Source organism: Coenobita brevimanus, chromosome 96, assembly GCF_032717465.1.
Source record: "Coenobita brevimanus isolate Jiangsu-jjx chromosome 96, ASM3271746v2, whole genome shotgun sequence".
NCBI lineage: Eukaryota > Metazoa > Arthropoda > Malacostraca > Decapoda > Coenobitidae > Coenobita > Coenobita brevimanus.
This window is the reverse complement of record NC_137049.1, coordinates 22,750,630-22,771,107: the sequence shown is the minus strand read 5'-3', so window position 1 is coordinate 22,771,107 and position 20,478 is coordinate 22,750,630. Positions and strand designations below refer to the sequence as shown.

At 40.2% G+C, this 20,478-nt stretch overlaps 1 protein-coding gene across 1 annotated transcript in view; it reads left to right on the top strand.

Moving 5' to 3' along the window:
• Positions 1-20,478, top strand: part of Mgat4a (alpha-1,3-mannosyl-glycoprotein 4-beta-N-acetylglucosaminyltransferase a) — a 174,491-nt gene that overhangs the window by 140,199 nt on the left and 13,814 nt on the right. Inside the window, exon 10 of the mRNA XM_080283193.1 lies at positions 10,655-10,785. Within this exon, the coding sequence (XP_080139319.1) occupies positions 10,655-10,785 (131 nt within the window). The remainder of the gene's footprint in view (positions 1-10,654; positions 10,786-20,478) is intronic.

Here is a 20,478-nt window from a genome sequence, read left to right as displayed (position 1 = left end):
AATGCTGACAATATTACCTCCTTTTTTTTCTTTCTTTCTTTTTTTTCACATCTGTGAATGTTATTCATTTGCTGTAGTTATGAAGTTTCCTAAAGACACAAAGTATGAAAAGAAAATGAGAAAATTTTTACTTCACCATGGTAGCAACTTACAAAAAGAAAATAGTGCATCTCTTGATTCCTTATCCCTCCCCCCCCATTTCCTTGCACGTTGTTGTCTTGGGGGGGTTTTTGGAGACATTGGTTGGGACGATGTGTAGGGTGGCCATAGCAGAGTACCTTAATGAACTCCTTTATGTTTGGAAGTTTGGTTGCTAGGTGGATTCCACACTTGCATCTTCACTCTGCTGTTCCCTCTCCCCTCTCCTTTGGTCCATTTTGCTGCCTCAACTGATTTTGCAAGGCTTATTTCTTCAACTGTTGCATCTTCCTTCCTTTTCCCCTAGCCTGTCTATGCTGTTTTTGGCTTTAGTGAGGAATTTTCCACATTCATCAAAATTCTGATCAATGGTGCAACAGGAAGGTTTAGAGTGTGTTTGTAGGCTTTTGGGCTAGCAAATTGTAGGGATCATGGTGGTTTGGCACCATCCTGTGTGTGGACCTCTGCGGAGGTGGACCTCTGCAGGGGCGGAACTGCTGCTGGGCTCCAACTTTCGGATCGAGGGGTGCTATTTCTTAGTGGTAGGATACTTAGCCAATAGCCAGTGGCCCATCATTGTGCTGGGAGACTGCTCTCCCACATAATGTTGCAATCTTTTCTTGGGTAGGGTAGGGAGTGCATGCTTGGAGCTTGATCCCTACGTTGCTTATTGGTTGGGCCTCTGGACTCCGAGTTCCACCCAAACAACTTTCTTTGCAACAGTCATGGTGAGCCTTTTTCCTCCTAAAGGAAATTATGGAAATTGTATCTGTTTCCCCCTTCCCCGGTTCTTCCTATTTTTTTTATTCTGATCGCGACCCCGGCTTTTCTTCCTGGTCTTTCTGTGGCTATTTCTACTGTTTCATCCTGCTGAACGATGCCATCTCCTGCCTCACAGTCTCATCCATGTACAACTTTATCTACCTGTTTATCTTCTATAGCAAATTTTGAACCTTATCTGGCCCCGCCCCCTCCTCCATCTACCCATTCTGTTTCTTCGGTTTCCTCGTCCCATCCTCATACTGTTTCCCAACTCACTAACCCTGTCTTGACCACCTCTCTCTTTGGACCCCAGACCTGGTCTCAAAATTTAACATAAGTTCCTAAGCAGATGACCTCTCGCTTCACCTCTCACTGTTACGACAGGTAGGCTTCAATATCACTTTCTTTGTGTAACTCAATGGCTCTTGTCTCCCCAGAGTACAAAATGCAAATCAGGCAGGAAGAGCTATATCACTAGTTGACTCATCAGGCACTCAGATCTCAGTCTCTCCAGATGTATAGTTGAATTCAACAAGAGGCACTGTCTGTCTTCCCTCTTTCTTGTGTTTTGGAAATAGAAACTTCACTTACTGCACAGGAGACATCAAACTCATTTTCTCTGAACAAAATCAGCAGATTTTTTCAGTTCATTGCTACACAATCCCTCCCTGAGGATGTCTCCAGCAACCAGCCAACATCTCTAGAATAGTATTTTAGTCTTGAGATCTTCTTTCCTCCATTATATTTCAATCTTGAGATCTTCCTCCATTCTATTTCAATCTTGAGATCTTCCTTCCTCCATTATTATTGGAGACACAATCCTCTCTGTCAAAGAATATGTTCCTCCCCCTTGTCAGTGCACTTCCTGCTATTGTTTTGGCCATCCAGCAAAGTACTTATGGTCACAGGCTCTTTGCTCCAGCTATTCACAGGCTGGACACTTAGCATCCACTTGTGTATCGACCTTCCAGTCCTGCCCAAACTGTGAGGGGCATCATTCAGCCTCCGTCAGAACATGCCCTGCTTATATTTATGAAGTTTAAGTGTCCCATATCCAATAGGAAACAAGGTTTACCCTCCAACAAGAATGTTGCCTGGGGCATTCCTCTGGCATCCTGTATGCACACGTGACCCGACCCACTTCTGTATCACAGGTTTCAAGCTTATTCAGTGTCTCTGTTTCTGAACCTCTCTCAAAGTCTTTTGCCACTTTTGCCTGTCTTCCTGATTCCTTTTCTTTCTTTCCATCTCTCGTTAGTTCTACTCCCTCCACCCCACCTCCATCCCATACAGTATACTCCCGTTCTTCTCCTCCCTTATCTCCCTGAGCCAGCAGAAGTAAACGTGCCGTTGTATCCTCTCCAGCTCATATTCCTGTCTCTCCCACCCTTCCTCCACTGTCCAGCCTATCCAGTGTTCCTCCTTCTCCAACCAACAATGCCATTATGCTGTGCATTCCATCAGTGGAATATAAGAGGCTTCAGTACCCATCATATGGACCTTCGTTTTCTTATTTTCTCCCATGATCCTCTTCTTATCTCTCTTCAAGAAACCTTTCTTTGTACATCCCAGGTTCCTATTTCTGGCTATACTTTTCTTAGGTCCCCTCCTTCATATGACACCGCTCTTCTTTTCCTCCAGTGATGTCCCCTTTGAACCTCTTCCTATTTCTTCTTCTGTCCCTTGTACTTCTGCTTGTGTCATTCTCCATTGGTGAATCACTGTTAGCACTTTCCATTTGTCTCCTTCTCTCCATCTTGGTTTTCCTAACTTTGGCTCATTTCTTCATTCCCATCCTCTTCCGATTCTTCTTCTTGGTGACTTCATTTGCTACCATTCCCTGTGGCGTGCCTCTGTGATCACCACTAGTGGATGCTTATTAGAACAGTTTCTTTCTCCTCAAGATCTTTTTAGCCTTAACACTGGCACCCCTACTCACTTTGATCTCTGTACTCATTCCCTATCATGTTTGGATCTGTCCCTTTGCTCAACTTCAGTTTCTCTCCATTTTCATTGGTCGGTATTGGAATACAATTGTTTTAGTGATCGTTTCCCCATCAAGCTCTCTCTTGGCTCATACTGTCCTCTCCCTTAGTCCCCCCATTGGCAGTTCCATGCTGCTGACTAGGAGTTATTTTCTTCCCGTACAGTACCCAGAAAACAACTAACTAATAATTCAAATGAGAAGCCTTGAACCAGGTCTGACCAACAGGTAATGACTAAGGACCAAACAAAGGACGTGGGACACATTGCGACATGAAATGTAAGGGGTGCGAATGATGAGGTGAGAGAGAGGAAGATTGTCCAGGTGCTTGAGGGTGCAAAAATCGATGTATGTGGATTGACTGAAACTAAATGGGACGGTAAGAGTGTGAAAGTGGGAGTATGGATGGGGTATATGCATGGGAGTAGGTGAGAATGAGACAGCAAAAGAGGGAGTATGTATTGTTGTGTGCAAGAGATGGAAGGAGAATATAAGAGAGTATGGATCAGTTGGTTCAGGGATTGTGTGGGTAAGACTGAAAGTAGGATTACAGATGTGGGCAATTGTGTGTGTTTATGCTCTGATGCAAGATTGTGCAAGCAGAGTGAAAGAAGAGCTCTGGGCAAATGTAGAAGTGTGCGTGAAAAAGTTTGAAAGGAATGAGAGAGTGTTTTTGATTGGAGATATGAATGGAAAAGTAGGGAATGTCAAGGTGGATGGAGTAGTTGTTGAGTGGGGGTGTGCCTGCAGAAGTGGATGAGAATTGCAGTGCTCTAGTGGACATTTGTGTGGGGAGGGGTTGGTGGTAGCCAATACCCTCTTTAGGCAAAAAATGATACACAGGCATAAGTGGTAACTGATGCGATGGGTGGGTGATGCACTGAATGAACGGAAAGCAATGATTGATTATGTGTGTGTGAATGACAGAATGAGAAGGTATGTAATGGATGCAAGAACATAGAAGTTGGGGAAGTGGACTTTTGACCATCACTTTGTGGTGGCAAAAGTCATGGTTCTAATGCAGTGGAGGAATAGAAGGAGGGAAGGACAGGGGAAATAGTCCATACAAGGATGGTAGAAAGGTTGCAGGAGGATATAACAAAAGGCAGAAGATAAGAGAGGAGTTGAGAGATTGGGTAAATACGACTTGGAGCAGTTGGGGGATGTGGAAGGTGTATGCAAGATATTCACAGAAGATATCTGCACAGCATAGTAGGTGTGTGGAGTAAAGAGAAGACGAAAAGAGATGCAAGGAACAGCATAGAGGAATGCGGAGGTGAGGCAAACTGTTGCACAAAAGAAGAAAGCATATAGTGAGTGGATGGGAAGCAGGGGCATGGAGGAAGTTTAGAGATGGAAGTGAGAGTTATTGGCAGTGAGGAAGAGAGAGGAAAAAGATTACTAAGAGAGAGTAAAAAGAGAATGGATGAGGAATTTGGAAGGAATTTGTTCGTAAAGTGGAGGGAATGTAAGAAATTTTTCTGGAAAGAGGTAAAGAGAGTTAGACAGCGTTATATAGAAGTTAGTTAGGGAGCAAAAGATAAAAATGGTAGATTGCTAGTGGAGAAAGGAGAAAAAGTTTACAGATGGAAAGAACACTTTAAGGAGCTGTTAAACATAGAGAATGAAAGTAGTGCAAGCATAAGTGGGTGGGGAATGGCTGGGAGATGGAGGGGTGTGAGAAGAGAGGAAGAAATCAGTAGGAAGCATGAGAAGAAAGTCAAAATGGGGAAAGTCCTAGGAATTGATGGAGAGTGTGGTGAAATGCTGAAGCATGGGAGAGAGATAGTAGTAGAATGGAAGTGGAAGATGTGCAGATTGGCCTGGGAGGAAGGTAGAGACCCAGAGGATTGGAAGTCAGGTATATTTATTCCACGGTACAAAGGAAAAGGGGAAAAAGAAGTGTGTGGTAATCATAGGGGCATTTGTCTTCTTAGTGTAATAGGAAAATTACAGTCAGTCCTCCTAAATCGCGTGTTCATAAAGCACGGATTTGTAAATCGCGGCTAAGTGGCCCTCAGACTGCTGGCAACCTTAAATCACCGTTAAGTCATGAAAATTGTGGACCTACACACCCAAGTGGGCCTTTTCCAAGGGGAACCGTAAACCATGGCATTCAAACTGAAAATCGCAACCCAGCAACCAGCTAGTGACATAATGGACGTGATTACTGAGAAGGTTGATGATGCTGAGGCTGTCGTGGAGGCTGTTATAGAAGACGACGAGCACTTGGAAAGGCAGACCAACCTTGAAGTGAGTGAAGTGAATATGCAGGAACATGGTGGGCCTTCTATGAAGGAGCTCAGTGATTTGCTTGTTCACATAGACTTGGCCAAGGAGATTGTGAAATCCATTGAACATGATGAGGAAAGGTGTAGTGAGAGTATTGGTTACCTAGAAAAAGCTGTGCATTTTTACAAGGACTTGCATAATCACAGAGTTAATGAGAGACATCAGGAACTCATCACCCACTATTTTGCCCGGGTAAGGGCAGAAGCTGAGCCTGAACCACAGCCTGGCTCTTCACACACTAAGGGCATGGATGACTTAGCATCTGTCATCTCTGAGGCAGACTTTGAGGGGTTCCTGAGGGAGGCAGAGGAGCTGGAGATGGGAGAACAGCATGAGGGAGCACCCCCACCTCATGCTGAGAGGTTCCAAGTTCTTCCCAGCACCACCTCATTCCATTCACTTAAGCAATTTTGTCATAGGATTAAGGTGAGATCTCTTAACATTGCTTATTTCTATTTAATACATGCACTGAATATTCCTAAATTTGTATGTTTGTGTTTGATGGTGCCTAGATAATTGTAGGTAGGGTGCTGTGGGGGCGGGTTGGCCCAAGTCCAGAAACAAATTAATTTTCACATAAGAGTTATTATTCATAAATCACAGAATTCATAAATCACGGCAGTGGTCCAGACCCAAATTGCCGCGATTTACGAGGATTGACTGTATGTGGTAGGATACTTATTGACAGAGTTAGGGAAATATCAGAGGAAATAGTTGGAGAAGAACAGGGAGGTTTTAGGAAGGGAAGAGGTTGTGTAGATCAGATATTCATTCGTAGATCTTTAGTGGAAAAGTTACTAGAGAATGGGAAGAAGTTGTATGCAGCCTTCATGGATTTGGAGAAGGCATATGACAGGGTGGACAGACAAGGATTGTGGAAAGTATTAAGATTATGTGGAGTAAATGGGAAGTTGCTGAATGCTGTGAAGAGTATGTATGAGGGTGCTGAGGCTGCAGTCTGTGTGGGTAATGAACTGAGTGAAATTTTCTATATGAAGGTTGGATTGAACGATGTATCATGTCTCCATGGTTGTTCAGGCTGTATATGGATGGGGTTATAAAAGAGATACAAGATAGGGCAGTGGATGTTGGAGTAGCCCTAATGAGAGAGGGCAGTGTTTAGAAACTCCCTGTACTGTTGTTTGCAGATGATACTGTGTTGTTAAGTGAAGATGCAGGGGAGCTGCAAGACTTGGTTTGATGGGTTTGGGAGATTGTGTAAGAAATGGAATCTAAAGGTGAATGTAGGGAAGAGTAAAGTTGTGGTCTTCGAGAGAAGTGAAGTCAGTGAATGTACAGTGAGGTTGGATGAGGAGGAAATGGAAAATGTGAGTGCATTTAAGTACTTGGGTAGTGTGACGAGTAAGGAAGTTCAGAGGGTGAAGTATTTGAAAGGGTACAACAAGGAATAAAGGCTGCTGGTTCTTTGAAAGCAGTGATAAGAAACAGGGAAGTGAGCATGGAAGTGAAAAAGTTACTACATGACAGTATTGTGATACCAACTCTAATGTATGGAAATGAAACTTGGACCATGTTGGAGAGACAAAAGTCAAGAGTGAGAGCAGTGGAAATGAGTTATTTGAGAAGAGCCTGTGGAGTCACATGAAGAGGGAGACTGATAAATGAGAATGTGAAAGAGCATTGTGGTGTGGATGTGGATGTGATAGGAAGCGTTGGGAGAAACACATTGAGGTGGTTTGGCCATGTGGAGAGGATGGAGAGCGAAAGACTGATGAGGAGAGTGTATGTGAGTGAAGTGGAGGGGGGGAGAGGGAGGGGGAGGCCAAGGATGAGATGGAGGGATGGAGTGGAGAGGTATATGAGAGAGGGGTGTGTGATCTGGGAGCAGGGCAGTGAAATGGTGGGGGACAGGTTGACATGGAGACGATTTGTTTGTGGCCACCCCTTACTGGATTGAGGAGTCTGGCAATAGATAAATAGATGGATAGTACAGTACTGATGGAGTTCTCTCTAGTGCATCCCACACTAGTGTGCACAGGTGTTGTATAGTACTTGATATCTTTCCCTCCATACCTGGACCAGCCTGGACAATTTTATCAATGATTCACTGTTTAATGATTCTTTAGACCTGTACATAAACTTTTGATGAGCAGTATATGCTCATACCTTCGTATTTTAGCCTATTCAGGCTTCTATGTCATTTGGATTTCTTGAGATGCCCGGGGCAGTGTTGTTTGCATCAGAAGCACAGTGACTTTTTGAAAGGGAAAGATATTCTTTCAGCATTTTTGGCCGTGCACAACTTTTTTTTTTTTTTTTTTTTTTTTAAATACAACTCCTTGTAATGATTTTGCGACAGATCAAATGTTTTCAGGTGTTTACAGATATAACACTGAAGAAAGAATAAAGAAAGTAGACTGTTAGCATTAATGAAGGATACAGTATCACTTGCGAAAGCCATTCCAGATTGAAGTGCTTGTTACAGCTAAGATTATCATTGCATTTACTCAGATATATTTGTAAATTTCTTAGTGTGCACATACTGTGAGAAACAGACAAAATACTTGCTGATTATACACAGTCCATACATTATATGTTTTAATTGTGGCTGAGAATTAATGATCTTTTCTGGCAGTTGGTACAGTTTGTGTTCCCCTGTGGTGCCCTGATTCTTTCTGTCTATACTTTGCATGATTCATGTTAAATTCAGGGTTTCTAAGCATGTACTGTATATCTGAGCAAATGTCATTAGGATGCCTGGCCTGTCGTAATTAATTGCTGTAAAACATAGGCTGAAGATTTCCAATTTACTGTTTACTCAACGTGTGCTTTGGCATTGTTATCTGTGAGCAAAGGTTATCAACATTCTCATTTTTTTTAGTGCACTGATGATGATTTTAATTCATATTATCTCTTTGTTGGAACTATCTCTGTGTTGGCTTTTTTGTCAGTTCATGACAACATTCTTGATATCTGTTTTGAATAAACGAATTCTCTGTGCTGCACTACCTTGATCATATGTCTTAATGTACTCTTCACAGTACAGTAAAACCTCACTGTATTTGACTAATTAGGGGAAGACCCAGTCTGATAAAATCAGAAATACTGTATAATACTAATGAGCTTTGACTTCATTGTAACAGAAGTATCAGACTATAGTCCAATACATTTATTTGAAAAAGTTCAGTATGAACATATAAGTCTGAGACAATAAAGTACAGTATGCATAGTAATATAATTCTGGATGCAGTACAGTTAATGATGCTGAAGAAATGCATCTGCCTGTTGATGAAGCTTGCCCCTTAGATTTCAGGAGGTTCCCAGTGCTGAGTAATGTAGTCTTTCATAATCCATTGCAAAAATATAAGTCGTCAGCTTCACACTGATGATGTTTGTTTTTGTAGTTAAGTCTTGCTGCCTCTAGACAATGTTATTTCTCTTGAGGAAAGTTTAGGAACTGGAAAAGTTTGATGTAGTCTTCACCATCCCCTTCCCTACTAGGGCACTCTATATAGTTGGAGAAAATAATCAAGAAGTAGCAAAGAAAAAACTGAAAACGATATCACCAAAGTTAATGGGTTAGTAGTTATATGCTGTATAAAGCCAAAATTATTCCTGTACAGAACACTTAAGCACTGAATATTGTAGACTTACTTCAGTTACAATGGAATGAGTCTGATGTAGAGAAGAAAGCCTGGGAGGTTTAAGGTGTCATCTAAGAGCATAGGTCTGATGTAATATAGTCTGATCATGAGGTTTTATTGTGGAAGTTTATTATAGTAATAACCAGTGTAAGCTGTGTTCTTGGAAGGACTGGTAGCTCATATGCTTTATAGATAATCGGTGTCTGTTTCGAGAATCTCATTTTCTTATTATATCTTTCTTTTTAGTGCAGTTTTTCCAGTTTCCAAATATTGGATATCTCTGATGCTGTTATTGTATTGGCAACTTAGCTTCTCCTTGCCATCTGCTGTATGGCACAAGGGAGAAATGTCTCCAGAGTAAGCTCATTTGTTGGGAAAAAAAAAAAAAAAAAAAAAAAAAAGTTAAAATGTCTGAACAGTATACTGTATACTGGTGGAGGAAGTTGAAAGATGGTTCAGTAGGGTCCGGTAAAAGTGTAGTTATGAATGTATTTAGTACTATTTATCATTCACTGTTTTGTAAGCTATTTCCAGTAAACAGTAGGATTTGGAGGGGATTGGGTTTGCTTATCTTACCATTGATAGATTCTTCACTGTAAGTTTTTCATGTGTGAAATATGTACGTAGATATTTGGATTCTTTTTTTATACCATGTTCATGAAAATGATATTGTACATTAGAGTATTTTTTTTCTGTTGGGTCTGTGTTATAAATTTATTAATAGTGAGAATAATCCACTCACTCAATGTAGTGCCGCTCTTGGGTGCCTGCCCTTTCCTCTCTTCCTTCTTTCCTCTTCTTTCTGTCTACACGTGACTCTACACTGAGTGACAAGCCAGATGTTTTCCTGTACACCAGGAAACCATTTACTATGCCGGGTGGTAACCATATAACCAAATTATGGCACCTGGTGGTTTATTGGGTAATTAAGACACCCCAATTGGATTTAGCTGGTTCAGGTTTATGTCCAAAGGGTGGTTGGGGTTTATTGCTCACGTAATCCCTCTCAAGGGTGAGTGAGGTTGGTCACTCTCATCTTAAATTCCAGGACCAACTTGCCTAGCCCCTGGTTCCTACACTTCTCATAGGGCGACATAGGCTTGGATGATGAATGGATGGATGGAGAACTTAGTAAAATTCTTGATGATAGGATCATCATTTGTTTAATATCAGTGCCATTAACAGTGGTATTACTTCATCTGCTAATAAAGTACAATATATTTATGATTATGTGAAGAACTTCAGTATAATATCTGTGAAGTATATAATGACTGTAAGTTAAGTTTATTTGTTATACTGAAAATGCTTGCAACATTACACATACAGTTTTTCAGTACTATTTTTTAGCATAGCATCTGTGTACCGGTACTTAAAACTCTTTTCATTTTTCTCAAAGGTTTTCCCAACAGAAAATCTTTCTTGTCTTGAAGTTTATCTTGGTGGAAATTTACTTGTGACAGGAGTACTGCACTGTAGTCACATGTAAAAACCATTAAGAGTTATCCTGGAAACCTAGCTGCTTAAGCTTGCCTGTACTGTATGTCACTGATGATAGTTTCACAGGTAATTCATCCTGAAAAGCCGTGCTGATTATACTCTGTTCACATTAACTTGGCAGAAAATTACTGTCTTTCCATCTTGAATGCTGAGCCATAACAAGAGTTTAACAGTAGAATGCAAGTGTGGTGCTTGTCATGAAGTACTGTACTGTAGTGTTGTGGAAAGGATATAACACCATATTCAGCCATTGAACTATGGTAAATAAACTGCAAAAAGGTGAAAATCACCAACAAGTTGAGGTGAACAAACTGTATTGCTGCCAGCATTTCATCCTTGAATGTTTTTTTTTTTTTTTTGTTACTAACATTTACAGGGAAGACGTTCAAGACTGTCGACTTATCAGCCCTGGTGACGTTCTTGCTGGTGTTCCACAATGATAAACCATGTGACTGGCTCCTCGACCACCTTGTACAGAACAAAGTGTGTCGCTTTGACCAGTCATCGGTATGTTTAGACTCACCTCACAGAATTATCTTCAGTTTTGGCCATATCTGCATTTTTTTTTTTTTTTTTTTTTTTTTTTTTTTTTGCTTCACTCCTTGTTCGTCAAGTGCCATTTTTTGTTTCACTTGTGTTTGACCATCTTTAAATATGTTGGTTTGTGTGTTTGTGTTAGCACTAATATCATGCCTTTGTTGTTTATTTGTGTTTTGCCATTTTTCACTTTGTGGTCCTCTTTTTTTTTTTTTTTTTTTTTTTTTTTTTTTTGCAAAGAAAGAAATCTTTCTTGTATTTATTCTGTATCAAAGGGGCAGTTAACCCATGGACAAATTTGGGCATTTTATTCAGGCAATATCAAGATAAATTTATTCAACTGAGGGAATTTCTAACAGTCCAAAGGTGAAATAAGATTTATTTCATCACTTTGATAGAGAAGAAAATTACCTTGTGATAGCCTAAATAGTTAACTTAATACACCCATTTAATGCAAAACGATTAAAAAGAAGATTAGTTGGGGATTGGAAGCTTCTCTTTTAGTGGTGTATGGGTGTGATACTGTAATCCACTGTTATTGTTTTGGCCTCAGGCTTATCTGAATGTGAGCCTGATATAGTGCAGGCTGAAGATGCCATTCTCCTGCAGCCCAGTGTCACACTTTTGAGGGATAGGGAGGGAGTTGAGGGATATTTTTATACTTGGGTAACAGACTTATCTGGTTATATCAGTGATACTGCATGCAGGCATCCCTCTGCAGCCAAGCACTTGTGTGCAAGCAGCATTGTGCTCTTCTGGTACAGGAGACCAGTATGTTGTATCTGGGGCTTCTTTTCCTCCCTGAACTCAAGTCCTTAGTGAGATCAGAGTGTTTTGACCAGGTTCTCCCCACCAGTTATAAATTTGGGAAATTGAATTGGGGCTAAAATTGTTTTTACTTGTCATCATCCATTCTGCACTTGTTTTATATGTGTGGGCATTCTGCTTATTTATAACCATACATACAATTTTATATCTGTCTTTCTGTATCTATATCTGTCTATCTGTATCTCTGTCAATCAGTCTATCTATCTATCTGTCTGTCTATCTATCTATTTATTTATTTATTTATTTATTTTGCATATATACAGTAAGTCCTCATTATATACACTGCCTCTTTAAGTTCTTTTTTTTTTTTTTTCCATACTAAATTGCAAAGAAGTTGCCTACTGAAGATCCATTGCTACTGATAAAGTCAGTTTACATCTTTACCTCAGTCTACATTACCAGTTGCTATTTATTTATTTATTTTTTTAACATAAATCCCCAACACATAATGAGGACTTTATGTAAACGTGTATTTGCATCAGAACATGAAAGCTGTTTATATACCAGTTGTGTTCAATGTTTTACCCAGCCTTCTTCATTGCCTTTTGTATAAGTCATACTTTTAATTCCCTCAGTCTGATGTTGTCCTTTCTGTTTTATTCTTGCTATCCAGACGACTGTTATTCAGCCTAGGAAAGGCCTTTGGTACTGAAGAGGTTTGTGAAGGCTGTATCAAACCCCTCCAGTTTAAATACTCTGTACATAGTTGAATAAAACTGTCTGGAGATAACAAGAAGATAATGAAGTAGACATTACCAGTTGAAGGGGTTAAATTTAAATCCAGATGTTTTTGTGCTAGGTAGATGTATGTGGCTTTTAGACAACAGTGTTGCATTCACTGCTTCAAGAAGTGTTTATTTGCTTAAATTGTAATAATCAAGGCAGAATGTCACCTAGAACTTAAGTTATGTAGGCACTTCTGATCACCATTTTCTTTGTATCATTCATGTCAGTGTACTGTAGTTGTTCTAATTTTGCAATAATTATGCTCTCAGCCTCTTTATCTTTTATCGTGATTTGTAAAATCTTGTGCAGTAGTACCGTATATTATTATCTGATTGTTGTAGTGTCGTCTTTCCTTTCTTTCTTGTTTTATTCTTTTAGAATGGTCTGTGGCAATACTGTTCTATAAAAAAAAAAAGTCATATGGTATATAAAGACTGCAGCAGACTAATTTATACTTGTGCTACTTATTTGAAATTTACAGACATCTGTGGTACTATATGTTGCTTATGTATAGAAGCTGATCAAGTAATGCAAGAAAGGGTGTTTTAAACTACTTCAGCATGATGATGTAATTTCTGTTTTACTCTTGTTACCTCTAGACATTTACGAGGCTTCTCCAAAAAGAAACCAAACTTTTTAAATAGCACAGCAACTAGCCGGCATAGCATAATTACGACACGAGTGCCGTGTAGCGACAACTTTGAGCTTTAGTCTAACACAAGCCATACCATGCCATGTCACTTAATCTTTAAGGTACATGCACTTTAGTGAACATGTGTTTAGTGCACTTGGCAAATATTCTTCTAGCTCTTCCGTCATCTGAAATCAGTGATCTTTCAGGGTGGTTCAACTTTAGGGGGGGGGAGGGGGGGGAATGTCTATATGGGTCAGATCTGGAGAGCAGGGTGGCTTGGGGTTGATAGTCTTCTTGTGCCTCACCAAAAAGTCACAGATAAGGAGCTATGCATGAGCAGGTGCATTGTCGTGGTGTATCATCCAGGTTTTGTTTGTCCACACCTCAGGCCTCATCCTTCATACTGCCTTCCTCAAGCACTTCCAGATGTCCATGTAAATCTTTTTGTTGACTGACTGACCACACAGAACAAACTCATGATGAACGAGACCCTTCCAGTAAAAAAAGTATCAGCTTCACCCTCACTTTTTTGTGACCCTGACATGCTTTTTTGGTCATGGTGGTGATGCTCCAACCCACTATGGTGACCGCCTTTTTGTTTTGACATCGTAGTTGTAAACCCACGTAAAAGTTTTTCGCAATCGGAAACAGAATTACACATAAAGTAAACACATTGCTCTTCAAGATCCAGCATTGTCCAGTGTGCAACAGTTTGTTGCAAGTGCACAAAACGCATTTGATCATTCACTCAAGCGCTTGTACCTTAGTGACTAAGTGACGTGGCATGATGTGACTAGTATTAGACTGAAGATCAAAGGTGACAGTACACAGTGCTCCTGTCGCGATCACACTATGCTTGCAGGTTTGCGAGCTATTTAAAGAATTCAGTTTCCTTTTGGACAGACCTCATATATTCAGCTTAGGAGAGACTTTCTGAAGTTGAAGGGTTACGTACAACCATCAAAAACTTCGTCAGTATGAAAGGTCCTTCCTAATTGTCTGGTAATATTGTAGCCTGATTAAAGTGGAAAGTACATCATCACAGTGAAAGGGTTAACCCTATATCTACACAGTGTCTTGTTTGGGTATTATTGTCCACACTGTATAATGGCATATGTATCACAAAAACTCTCACCATACTTTTGAACTTGAGTTGCATCCCTGTTGTTTTGTCATTCACCATGATAGCTGTTAGTCAGTTTGTTTTCACCTGATGGAATTGAGCCACTCCCACAAGTTGAATACTGATTTATAGGTGCATGAAATTGATGGGCCTTAGTTATACAGTAGAAATGAGTCTCCCTGGTTACTAGTAAAATCAACTCACCAGTCTGACTACACTTGGCCATCAACTGGGTTGAATCAGGTTGGATCTTATTCAGGTTAGAAAAGAATTTGGCATACTGGGTCAGTTTGCATTACTTGTTCAGTACCACATGGTGGCTTCATATACACCATGCGTGAGCACATAAAGATCATAAAAACACAATACATTTAAAGAGGACTTGTATCCTTTTTGTTTTACCATCCCCCATGATGATTGGTGTGTGAGTCTTGTTAGCCTCTTGAACTCTACTCACACACGTCTTTGCAACATCACAGAAGTCAAGTGGTTAGAGAAATGATTTGCTGTTCAAAATATGTGAGTTTGACCTCAGGTTGGAGCAGGGAAGGGTCAGAGGACTTGATTTTTGATAAAACAAGCTTTAATGTACAGGTCCTCCACAAGACCCACTGACATACCTTAAAAACATCCCCACTTATACCATCACACCAGCCTTGCATAAGATAGATCTAGCATTTATTTGGTATGGACGTTGGGTGTTACTGCCGAAGTGTTGAAAGTGGAAGCTGTGGTTACCCTGTAGGTTGAGATTTGTAGTTTGGTTACTTCCATATATGAAATGCATTCAAAATGGCTGGGCTAGCAGTAAGTTACATTTGACCTAATGAGACACACCCTGCTCTAAGGGCTCAGGTGCTGCTGTGCAAGGTAGGATTCCTTGTGTTTGATTTCATCATATCTTCTTCCAGCATCATTTAAGCAGTCTTGAAGTGTTCATAATTGCAGTCTTTGTTTTGCATCTCAGAAACTTTATCTACTTTAAGTGTCACTTTCACTGAATAACAAACAATAGACCTTATGCTTCTCACACAAAGCCAATTGACTGACTGCTCTTGTCATTGCCATTGTCGCAGAGCATTCAGTTCCATGGGTCTTATCTTCAGATTCATAGTTTCACCTCAACTTTGCTGCAGAACATATATTTCTAGATGCGTGGCTAATCTCCATGCTTTATTGATGTTTTGCAACATCTTTGTAACTCCACCTTGCATCTCCATGTCTTCTAACTCTCTTGTTTCACCTCTCTTGAATCATTCAGTCTTTCATCTTGTCTGACTCTCTACTTCACCAAACCCTAAAGTTTCTGACTGTACTCAAAGGTAGGGAGTATCATGAAGTGTCAGATTTATTCAGTAACACTTGTAAATCAATTGGAATTTTCAGTTGGATATAAAGTGGTAGTTTATGTCTATCTGTCTATCTATCTATTGCCAGACGCCTTAATCCTGTACGGGGTGGCCACAAACAAATCGCCTCCACGTCGCCCTGTCCCCTGCCATTTCACTGCCCTGCTCCCAACTCACACCCCTCTCTCTCATATAGCTCTGCACTCCATCTCTCCATCTCATCCTCGGCCTCCCCCTCCCCCCCTCTCCCCCCCTTCACCTCACTTGCATGCACTCTCCTCATCAGTCTCTCACCCTCCATCCTCTCCACATGGCCAAACCACTTCAGTGTGTTCCTCGTAACGCTTCCTATCACATCCACATCCACACCACAACGTTCCTTTATATCCTCATTTGTCAGCCTGTCCCTCCATGTGACTCCACAGGCTCCTCTTAAATAACTCATTTCCACTACTCTTACTCCTGACTTGTGTCCTTCGAACAACGTCCAAGCTTTACTTCCATACGTTAGAGTTGGTATTACAATACTGTCATGTAGTAACTTATTCACTTCCATGCACACTTCCCTGTTTCTTATCACTGCTTTCAAGGAACCAGCAACCTTTCTTCCTTGTTGTACCCTTTCAGGCACTTCACCCTCCAAACTTCCATCCTTACTCATCACACTCCCCAAGTCCTTACGTCAAATGATACTCCCCACACTCGGTTGTAATTTCCTCAGCTGCATAGAATGTCCTTACCATCACTTCACTTGAAGTCTTGTCTGTCTGTCTCTGTTCTTGAGGACCCACTGTTTGAGGTACACTGTGTGTGCTCCTGGCTTTGGATTGTACAAGTGCCTTTTGCAATGGGAAGTGGAGTCATCAGAGGCTGGGGTAGCTGACCTCAGCAGACTCACTCAGAATATCCAGGCTTTAATCTTCTGATGATACCAATGGATAAGGTCATTGGCATGTTTGCCCTGGCATGGTTGAGTTACACTTGTATGCCCATCTAACTAGCCTAGCAGCTACTCAGATTCTGTCCACTTGATTTGCTAAGCTTTAGGTTTCCACTTGGTGAATGGAAAATTCTCTCCCACTTTGTGGATAGTCGTAGGACATTTAGATCCTACCGTCTTGCAGACATAATGGGCTAGGTATCCTACCCTTGTTTTGTCATCACTTGGAAATGTCAGAAGGCTATACCAACAGAATTTGATCTTATTGCACCAGGGATCTTTTTTTCCCATCCTTTATGAGATTAAGGCATTGGGCAATAGATAGAAAGATTGATAGATAGATTGTATTGTAAATTCAACAAAGAAGAATCATGATGACTTCATGTCTTTGCTCATTTTCCTCATGGTGCCTAATGCAACCTGTTGGTGTCAGTGAGTCTCTTATTGTACAGGGTTTAACAACTGTCACATGAGCTAAGAGTAATTTAAAAATAGGAGGAAAGTTCACGTTAACCCAGCCGTTCTTGAGAGAATTGATAACTTCGTAGGAATGCTTTTGGTACTCATTTTAGGAATACTGTTGGTATTCATTTTTACATCAGTATCTGTGCTTTAGTTGTTTAAGTTTTTTGCTGTCTCATATTACACACAGTATGCAAACACTTATGTTGCACTGCATATTTAAAGCAATAAATTTTTTCTCACATATGGTCACATGGATGATTTATCATACCTGATAAGTGTGTCTGTTGTACATTCATTACTTTAGATTAGGTACCAGATGGAGAAATACAGACTGGAATTGTACAATGTATGTATTGTGCCAGGGAACTCAGTTTGATTTTGTGTGAAGTTGGCCAGGGTAAGTAATGAGTGCAAGTTTACAGTGATGTACCTTATTAGCTGACAGTGTGCCAATACTGTATTTTGTTTATTCAGTTTCTGCTCATCCACAGGTATTTCATATTCTCTCTCTCTCTCTCTCTCTCTCTCTCTCTCTCTGATATTTTGTTTGTTTGCACCAGGTTTATCCAAGTTTAGATTCTTGATTTAGATGCTGTAGAAGGTTAACACTGAGTTCCATACTATCATATTGAGGTATAGTGGCCTGGAGCTAGGTTAATATACTGTGATCCAGAACATGTGCAGTTAGGTAACTGGCTTGTGCCACTGCTGGCATTACAAGACTGAAACATTCCCAGGTGCCGCTTCAAGACACAATCCATCCACGTCACATTATCTTCACACCAGTATACCACTAGAGCACCAGAATCCTGCAGATATTAGAGTAGCAGAGACAGATTACTATTGAATTAGTACTGCATTAGATCAGAATGTAGCACAAGGTGGAGGCTTGCAGTACAGTAAATTTTAGATACCTTGTCAGAAACTGAACAGGTATACCTTCAGGTCAAACTCTCATGTATAACTTGCAGTGTTTCCATGTCACATTCTTTGAAAAAGTTTCATATTTTATGTGTACTGTAATTACAGTTTATATGGTGATCATGGTTACTAATGTGTAGATATTAATATGTACTGCAGTGCCTCTGTGTGAGATGTTTCTCAGTTATACAATGGTACGTGATGCAAATAGTGCCATAGCCTAATACATTGCTTTAAATGAAAAAAATGTTCATGGTGTGTAGTTAGAAGAATTCAGTATCTGGCCTAGCTGAACATCGGGATTGGAGCTCAACCTTTCAACGTTAGCCAATCTTATCAAGCTGTTTTATACAGTCCAAAAATAGCATGTTCTTGGGAACAAATGAAGCCTAGGTGAAACATTACTCATTCATCTTGTGCAATTGATTATAAGTGTAAAAAATTTGGGGGATGTAGATTGAATTAGTGCGCTGAAGATAGGATTGTTTATTGTACAGTCCGTCCTCCTCTAACACGGTTAATTGCTTCCACACCCTTACCATGTTAGAAAAATTTCATGCTACAGGGGCTCTTGAAACACCCTATTTCCTTCTGCACCCCTGCCCAAAGGTCACTTTTTCCACCCCTTGTGGTGCAAAATTTTTTTATACCCCCGAATTTTAACCTCCTAGAAAGCATTGATATGGTTCAGAAAATTATAAAAGTGTATTATTACAGTTAAAAGCCTCATTTTATTTACCTTATTGGAGGATAAGAGGAAACACACTATGTCGGAGAGGAGGTAGAGGGGAGAACACTGGTTAAAATCCTTCAAAATCAGTAGCACTTGTAACACTTCTCACATCATCATCTATGTTATCCATGGCTTCATCTTCCTGTTGGTGTTGGATATCCTCTTCCTGGAGTTCAGCAGCAGCAAGAATGCTGAAGTGTGAATGGCTGGGAGGTAGATGACGCCTGTTGGCAAGGCAGTGTTCCTGTGATTCATCTCAACACCACCCACCCAGTTCAAATAACCATGTTAGCTTCATCAATGGCCATGTTAGAAGCAATAGTCTATCTATCTGTCTGTCTATAGGCCGATGCCCTAATCCCATAAAGGGTGGCCGCAGACAAAACGCCTCCAAGTAGCTCTGTTATCCACCATTTGGCTGCCCTTCCCCCAACCCACTCCCCCCTACCTCATATACTTCTCAACTCCATCCCTCCACCTCATCCTCTTGACTGGTTCCTTTCTAGCAAGGTCTGCGTCTCGCTTCCATATGTCAGGGTAGGGATCACAGTACAGTACTATCATGCAGTGACTTCTTCCATACTCACCTCCCTATTTCGCATCATCACATTCAGAAGCGATAGTGCTTCTGGAAAGTTGTACCGTGTTAGACCATTTTCGTGTTAGCGAAAAACATGTTGGACGAGGATAGACTGTATTACCTTGTGGTCATATACCTCAGGATTAATTTAGGTGGTTCCGTATGATGATTTTTTTTTTTCACTTTTATTCCCACAAGTGCCAGATTATTTTATCCAGCTGAGGAGAGACTTTTCAGGCTAGAGAGGTTAGATATTGCCTTCAGGAGAATGCCCTTACTTCACTTGCACTCCTCTAAGCTGAACAAAATCATGTGGTAATAACAAGAATAAAATAAAAATGTTCATCACCGATCTGAAGAGAGGTTGTTTTGCATAGTACTCCATCAGCACATCGTCAGTAATCCTTCTTATAAAGTGGATACAGGCTGAGTGATTAAAGTATTAAGTAGACTGGCTTGCTTCTTATATCAGACACAAGTCAATACAGTACTTGTACAGGTATTTGATGCATTCCAGAAGATTTTTACTTTTCAGATTTATTTTTCTTGTACCTATTCTTCAGCATTGGAAAACAGAGAAATGATTGGAAAAAATATGATGCAGTTGGGGGTTCTCACCTGGTCAGAATAAGATAAAGGAACTAGTTTTATTTTTACCATTTTATATTTTTCAACATTTATAACATTCATAAGAAATCCTCAAGGTTATTTTGCCGTTACAGTTTGTTGGTTATAGGTGGAATGAAGTCCTGTAGTAACCTTTAGTGTTGTAATTTGTAGATTTCACAGTTTAACCACAGCAGCCTGAGATATGTTTTTTGTATTAATTTTGCTATCTGGATAATATTATTCAGCTCAGATGAAACTTTTTGAGCTGAAGGGGATATAAGTAGCCTTCTGTAACTCATTCATTACAAAAGGACTCAAGCTGAATAAAAGCATCGTGAGGTAGTAAAACAAAAGCAAACTTGCTTGGGCTGATGGGGTTAAGTACTACCTCATCTCAGTGCCTTTGTGCCTGCTTCCAACCATCTGCTTTGCTTCTGCATGTATGCTACCACATTATTTTTGCATGCCTTCGGATATTTAACTAGCTTGTTTTAAAACCTACAAGCACTTGACAAGCTATTATTTTGTTCAGTTTCACTGTTCTGTTTTTAATATACTGTACTACAAATACTGTACATTAATGTTCATGTGTGTATCTGTAATGAGAATTTTAATAATTCAAGATTTATGTATAAAATGCATAGAACCTAATCCATTAATCAGCTAATAATGTAACTGTTTGTGGTGTTTGTGCTGTAATCCAGTATAATTACTTTACAGATTAACTGTTATCTGCAGTGTAACTTTATACATAG